Source organism: Diceros bicornis, chromosome 13 (assembly GCF_020826845.1).
Source record: "Diceros bicornis minor isolate mBicDic1 chromosome 13, mDicBic1.mat.cur, whole genome shotgun sequence".
Taxonomy (NCBI): domain Eukaryota; kingdom Metazoa; phylum Chordata; class Mammalia; order Perissodactyla; family Rhinocerotidae; genus Diceros; species Diceros bicornis.
The window spans coordinates 37,134,972-37,142,812 of NC_080752.1; the positions used below are offsets into that span (position 1 = coordinate 37,134,972).

The following is a 7,841-nucleotide window of genomic DNA, read 5'->3' on the forward strand; positions in this document are numbered from 1 at the left end:
TTTTTTTCCAACTGTTTAAAAATGTAAAAACCATTCTTAGCTTATAAGCTGTACAAAAACAGGCCGCGGATAGATTCGACTGGCAAGCTTGGTTTGCCCATCCCTGGATTAGACTATATTGTCTCTGAAAATTAGTGTCTGTGTGTGTGTGGTTGATTATGCTAATTTTCTTTTGAATAGGAAATACATTTATAGAGCTAAAAAAAAATTATATATTGATAAATCTCCCTCTGCTGACATCAGTGCCCACTGCATTTTCCTGCCAGCCCTGCTCGTTCCATAGGTAATCATTTTAATTAACTTCTTGTGTGTTCTTTAGGTGTTTATGGCAATATTAGCAGATACGTATTCACATTTCCACTCTTTCCTACACAAATGTAGCACACCATTTATGCTGTCCTTCCTCTTGTTCTTTTCACTTGCTGCCGTATCTTGGAGATTTTCTATATTGCAAAAGAGGAAGCTTCCCTCATTAAACAGATGTAGTGTATTCCATTTTAAGGTTGTATTTATTTAACTAGTCCTTTCTACATGGACACTTGGATTATTTCCAACCCAATTCAGAATGATGTGCCAATAAAAATCTTGCTCATGAATCACTGTGCATATGCTTGTGTGTGTGTGTGTGTACATTCTTGGGGTAAATTTCCAGAAGTGGAGTCGCTGAGCCAAGGGATAAACGCATTTATAGTTTTGATCGATATTGCCAATTTGCCCTCTGTGGGCATTTTGGCTTCCCACCAGCCACCTATGAGAGTGACGGTTTCCCTATGCAGCCTTGCCACTAGAGCAGGTTGCCACACTTTTGGATTTTTATCTATTCTCACAGATAAAAATGGTATCTCAGTGGAGTTTAAATTTGCATTTCTCTTATTATGAGTGACAGTGAACACGATTGGGGCTGCTTGCAGCAAATGAAGCATCTTTGTGCAGAATTAGAAAAAGGCACCCCTTCTGGGAAGAAGAATTACAGACGGGCATCACCTCTGAGTGAATGCAGAGCTTGCTGAGTCGTGCATGGACTAAGGTCCAGCTCCCACCTGCACCCCTAAGCAGGGTACCTTTGTGCAGAGACCCACACCCAGCAGCCCTGATGATGGTTAGTGAAGAATCAGGTGGAGGTGCAGCTGGTCCAGGTGGGAATATCCCCATGGAACCCTGGATGACCGGAGGGGAAGTAGCATTCAGGTGAATGTAGAACCAGCTACATACTTTGTGGGTCCCAGTGCAAAATAAAGTGCAGGACTCCATGTTATTAAGAATTTCAAGATGGCTGGGGCAGAGCATTAAACTAGATGCGGAATCTTTCTGAGCACAGGGCCCTGCAGGACCCTGCACAGGTCGCATGCCCAGGAAGCCAGCCCGGGATGAGGGGATAATGCCCCGAGGGTCCAGCCGGTGGCCAGCATTACATCAATCCACCGTCACCAGGCTGGCAACACAGGAGAGGAACATGCTACATGGAAGATATGGACTCTAGCTCCCCAGAGCATCAAGACCAACGTCGTTCCTGTTTTCCCCCAACAGACCAGCAGGAGCTGCCCTCGCCCGGGGAAAGAGAGGACGACCGGGTTCCACGTGTAATAATAATGACAGACACAGACCTACCAGACCCAGTGCTTGACATTCCTTACCTCTTTTAATTCTCCAACGAGCCCACGCAGTTGGTACCGACATTCTCTCTGTTTAGATGAGGGAACGAAGGCTTAGGGAGGTGGCAGAGGGTGGATTTGACACAGCCAGTCTGACTCCTGAATCTGGATTTTAACCCCTTCCACCATATGGCCTTGTACCAGTTTGTTCTCACTCTAACAGTGCCTGGGGCAGTGTGTGCACACACACCCACACCCACCCACACACACTCACACACAGTTTGCCAATGAATTGCTTTATTCAGAAGAGCCTCCCGGGAGTGTAGCTGCTACCGCTAAGCAGAAAGTTGGACTTGGAGGAGGAGAGTGGAAATGCTGAGGAAGCAGGGGGAAAGGGCAGACCCTGATGGGAAAAGGGCGGGGCTTCGGGCTTCTCATTCTGGATAGAAGGCTTCTTTCTGTCTGGGGCTGGAAGGGCTCCTGGACTCTGCACCTTCTCTAGGATGCGAGAGGGTGTTCCTTCATGGCCAGGAGCTTGGCTAGGGTGGGGAGTGGGGGTGCTGGAGAAGGACACTCAGGGTCGGGTGGCGAGGCTTCCAGGGTCAAGGGGCTCTCAGCACCTGGGGCTGCTCCCGCTGCAGTGCTTGTTTTTGTAGTACCGATACTTCTTACTATAGGTCTTCCGGTTTTTTGCAAAACAGGAGGCGGCTGTTTTGTCACATTGACACAGTTGACTCCTACAGTAGTTCTGTTTCGCTGAAATCACAAGAAAATAAACACCGGATGGGGGTTTGTTAACATCCTATGGCTTCTTGTGGGAACACTGGGGGAGAAGACACAGCCCATCTCCTCCAGAAGCTTCTAGTCTGAGACAAGCACCTACGCTCCAGATATTTCTGACTGATGGGGAGACAGAATTCTTGCCCTTAGGAAGCTAGCACCCTGTCTGATGGGGACACCAGCAGCCAAGCTCTGGTAGACTCTGTGAAGGGGCTTCCTGACAGTCGTTGTCTCTTTCTTCTTGCTGACAGATGTGTCCAGGTACTAAGCCCCTGCCCCCTGGGGCCTGGGAATGGGTGGTGATTTGTGTAAGCCAGCCATGGCCCATCCCTTTTTCCTTTGCAGTGTCTGGTCTCTGGGTAGAACATGACCTTGTTTTGGCCAGTGATCCCGAAGGGGAAGTCTGCTGGGGGCTTCCGGGAGGATTAATTTCCTTCCTCAAAAAGAGAGATGTACAAGGGGAACGCCTCTTTTGTAGGGGTGAGGCCATGATACTTGGAGCTACATCATGTGTCTTGGCATTACGTGGCCAACATGGCAGAGCAGAAGGTTGGGAAAAGGCTGGCTATTTGAGGACTCAGTTGAGAAGCTGCTCCAGCCCTGACACTGCTCCCTTCCAGACTTCTGTTATGTGAGAGTCAGACTTCCCCATTATCCAAGCTTCTTTGAGTTGGGCATCTTGTTGCTTGCAACCCAAAGCCTGCTAAAGATACATAACTCCGTGGAGAGGTCATGATGGGGAGACGTAATTTCTGATCTTAAAGAACTCAGGCTGTTGGACGAGAACTCAGGCTTTCTCAAAATATCACTCATGGATCTGCTGTCTAGGGGCACTGAGCAAACCTTTCCAGCTACTGCCCACCTCTCTCCTCTCCTTCAGAGCCAAACTTTTTCCAGAAAGTTGTCTACACTTACTGTGTCTGCTTCACTTCGCACTCACTCCCTAATCCACTCTAATCTGGCTTTGCCCCCACCGCCCCACGGAAACAGCCCCCCATGAGGTCCTCAGTGATCTTCCTGCCTCTAAATCCAAGGAGCCTTGTCAATCCTTAACCTGGAGGACTCCTCTTTCAAATTGGCAGCTGTTAATTATCTCCTCCTTGCCTTCCTTGACCTTCTCTCTCAGCTCTCCTCCTCCCTCTCCGACTATTCCTCCTCTGTCTTCTTTCTGGGCCTTTAAACATCAAATGCATGAGCACAACCAGCTGTCAGCTCTCTGCTGCCGACCCCTGAATCTGTGCCCCTGGTCCCGATCCCTCTCTTGAGCTGCGAGCTTCTACATCCAGTTGCCTGCTGCACATCTCCCTGGGTGTTCTGGAAGCCTCTTAAACTCAATGTGCTCTAAATGGAACTCCTCTCCCCTCACCCACCAGGCCCCCCTCCTGTGATCTTTACCTCAGTTGTTCCATCCATACCTTGTGTATCCACTCAACAGCTGCTTCTCTGCCTCCCTGGTCAGTCACCAAGCTCAGCTGATTCTACCTCAGATGCATCTTAATGTCACTCTCCACCCCTTCCATCCTGACCACCATTGTTACGTGTTAGGCTGTTTCTCTCTCTTGTCTGTGTTATGCCAATGGCCATCTCACTGGTCCCCCCTTCCATCTGTCTCCATCCATCCTGCAGCCAGAGTGAGTCCTCTGAAATGCAAATGCAAAGAGCTCCCTACTGCTTTGAGACAAAATTTAAGGACAATATGGCGTTGGGGCTTGGTCTAGCCCCTTCCTATCTCTCCAGGTTCATCTCTCCCCACTCCTCCTCACATTTCCCTTCAGCAGCACAGAGTTGTGACAGTTCCCTCTGGTCCCTTTGACCCTGCTGTGACCTCTTATTGGATTGCCCCAAACCCTCCTCTCCCCTGACTCCTGCACAGCCGTTAGGACTCAGCTTGGACGTCACCACTTTCAAGAGCCTTCCTTGAACCTCAGCCTGTATTCAGGCTTCTCCATTTTGCTTACTTCCTATTGGAATCTACCACGCTGTGTTTTCGTTTTCTTTACTTCCCACTTAACTGTGGGATCCTTGAGGCAGGAACACTGTCCCTTCGTATCTCTGTCTCTGGTGCCCAGCATGGTGCCTGGCACAGTGGACACAGTGATACGAACAAAGGAGACCGGGTGGGAGAGCAGGACTCTTTCTTACCACAGATGATCTGGCCCCTGCGGTAGGCAAACTTGTAGCTCAGACCTTTGAGGCCACACCCGCGTTTCCGCAGACGGTCGTAGCAACAGTCATGGGCAGCGCAGCACCTGTGATGAGACTATCCTGCTGGGGCTGCCTCCCCACACCTCCAGGGCGCCTGGCGCCCCGTGGTCTCTGCCTCGACCCTGGGCAGAGACCCAGTGACTTTCAAACAGTCTAGAGCAGAGGTGCTTACATGCTGGCTGCTTTTCCAGCTGCAACCTCCTGGGGTCCTGTGCCAATGGGGCACCAGCACTACCCTCGCAGCTCCCAGCCCTGCCAGGGCCACAAGTGTGCAGAGGGAAGGGAAGGCTGGGGTGGCCTCACCAATCTGTCGCATCCTTGGGGGATCCTTTGCCACCTATGCCACAGTGGCAACCATAGAAACCATAACTGGACAAAGCTTCCTTTCCTGTTGTCAACCAGATCATTTTCCAGAAATCCATCAAATGCCCGTGGGCCTGCAGCAGGCCTGGAAACAAATCGCAGGGTGATGGGGCCTGGGGCCCTGTGTCCTCCCTCTCTCCCTCTCTCTGCCACTCTCCCTCCCCCAGTGGCCTCTCCTTCCTCCCACTGAGAGAGGGCCTGCTGCAATGGGAAGGAAAATGGGGGTGCTTCCCTCACCAGGCTGCCCCTTTGTGGCCAGAGGTCGGGGTCAGCTCTTACCAAAGGCCATGATCACTGCCAACAGCAGGAGGGTCTTCATGTCGACAGTTCTGTGTGGGAGAAATGCAGACGGATTGGCCTAGACTCCTCTCCCAGGTGGTGCCAGCTTCTGCCATGGCCCCCTGCTCTCCTGCTCACCCTCGACAACTCTGGAGAAGGGAGTCTTCAAGCGAAGGTGCAGATATGCTCCTCAATCCCAGGCGGGGGCCAGGGTGACTACTTTCATCACACACACGGTGCACAGGGAGTGTGCACACGCACGTCCTCCTGAACCTTCCCAGCTCTGTTGAACATTTTCACACACATGCAGGCCTCACACCCATCGTGACACAGTAACGAGACCTCCGTGCTCCTCATCAGACTGAGAGTTCCTGGAAGGTTGCAGCCAGGTCATCCCCGCAAACTGGGAGATTCCCAAGGTCATAGGTTGTGGGTCCCCCATTAGACATAGCTTACTTGTCCCCACACTGGATTCAAGGCTTGGGAATCCCACCCATGGATCTGATCCCCAATATTTTTCTCCAGAATGAAAGCAGCACCCTTTCTTTGCAAGACTTTCCAATCCCTTGCAGATATACACATGCACAAACACGTACATATTCACACACATATGCATGCGCACACATACTCTTGAGCTCACGCACTAGTGCAGCCATCTTTCCATGCAATACACTCACACACCTACACAACACACTTGTGCATGCATACCCTCTTGTGCATACCAAATCATATGCATGCATGCTTATGCACATGTACGCCTACATATGCATGCACACACACACACACAACACAACCACTCTCAAAAGCAGCCAACGAGCAGGGGCTCTTACACTCCTGACAGAGCATTCATTTCTGGGTACTTACCTCTCAGAAGATGTCGGAGTTGATACCTCCAAGCGACTGCCTTGTTTATTCTGAACTCCAGCTCCCCTTAAATAGCTGTTCCCTCTGGGAGCTTGGGGGCTGGTGGGGCAGGGGAGTGTGTGGGGTGCAGCCAATTGATGGACTGGCAGTTTGGCATGCCACGCCCCTGGGTAATCCCCTTCACTTCCCCTCGTCAGCTGGCAGGACAGAGCTGAGGATGGAAAAACCTTACGTGCTATTAGCTGATGCCAAAATTTTAGATTATTTTGTAATCTTTCCTACAGGCCTCACTCTGACTGAGTAAATTCCAATAACGGGCTCAGGGTATGACTGAGCCCGTTAGTCTGGTCACCTCCTCCCTGCAACCACTTCCAGGAGAGGGCAGGGGCGCCTGCCACTGCAGGCTGTGGACTCATTTGTGTGGCCAACGGGAACTTCTTTGCTTCTTTCTTCTGCTCAGTGTGGCGTTTGGAAACGCCACATAGGAATGCACATAGGAAACAGAGCATTTTGTGTTTTTCATTCATTCCGTCAATCATTCATTCACAGGAAGTGCATACTAAGCCTCTACAAAGTGCCAGGACCCAAGTGAGCCTTTCAGGAGGTGGGAAGGACTCTCCCTGCCCCTGGGGAACCCCAGCAGGGAAAAGCGTGCAGTGGAGCAGATGGGCCCTTCCCAACACCTCCACGTTCTCTTCTAGCTCCTCCTTCCTCTTCTTGTCCTCGTCTTCTCCTTCTGGGAAAAGCCAGAGACTGTCCTGGAGCTCCCCGCAAAGTACTGCCTCCACCTCGTCCCCCGTCCGCACCTGTTTGGAGATGAAGCTGACTGACGCTCCCTGGATCTATTGTTCTTTCTTCTCAGTCTTCAGGGACACAGTGACTCCTGCTTTAATTTCTAAAGCAAATATCTTATTTCCTGTCCTTCAATACATGCTCAGAATTTAAGTAAACACTACCGACACCTTAAGTACACACAGCCTTAAGTAAACGCTACTGACACCAGTCCCCAAAAGTCAGTGTGGCAGAGGCTGTGATGTTCGTAAATGTTCCATCTGCTCTCCACGTTCTCCAGGCCCCCTTATGGGTGTGTAGGCCCGGGAGACTGGTGCTGGCTAGCAATACGTGAGCATCGGTGCTGAGGGTCACTTCTAGGCTGAAACAAGGTACAGACCACGTGCAATGAGCCAGCCTTTCTCTGCCCCTCGTGGAGGAACCGGAAGACGGAGGCAGCTTGGATCCCTGAGTTACGGCATGGAGTGCGCCTGTCCTGGAGAGTCCCACAGACCCTCAGTGGACTCAGTATGAGCGAGAAACAAACTTTTGTTGTTTTGAGCCACTGATCATTGAGATTGGTAGTGACTGCAGCATAACCTCATCTCTGCTAATTATATGCTAATGCTAATCTATGCTAACAGCCATCCAGGCTCTTTCATCTTGAAGACACAATTTACTTCAAGTGCTAGACTCCTGTTATGGGTTGAATTGCATCCCCCACAAAATTCCTATGTTGAAGTCCTAACTTCTAGTACCTCAGAAGGTGACCTTATTTGGAAACAGGGTCTTGCAGAAGTGATTAGTTAAGAAAAGGATATTAGGGTGGGCGCTAATCTAATATGACTGGTGTTCTTATAAAAAGGGGAAATTTGGATCCAGAGACACACACACAGGGAGAACGCCATGTGAAGATGAAGGCAGAAACTGGAGGGATGTGTCTACAAGCCAAGGAACGCTAAGGATGGCCAGGAAACCACTGGAAGC

At 50.6% G+C, this 7,841-nt stretch overlaps 1 protein-coding gene across 1 annotated transcript; it reads right to left on the reverse strand.

Annotated features, from left to right (window-relative positions):
- Positions 1–2,205: 2,205 nt before the first annotated feature.
- On the reverse strand, positions 2,206–5,259 carry PLA2G2A (phospholipase A2 group IIA). The gene is made up of 4 exons (XM_058552038.1): positions 5,220–5,259; positions 4,881–5,025; positions 4,515–4,621; positions 2,206–2,348 (listed from the first exon to the last, which is right to left on the reverse strand). The coding sequence occupies exons 1-4, from the start codon at positions 5,257–5,259 to the stop codon at positions 2,206–2,208; spliced, it is 435 nt and encodes a 144-aa protein (XP_058408021.1).
- Positions 5,260–7,841: the final 2,582 nt, after the last annotated feature.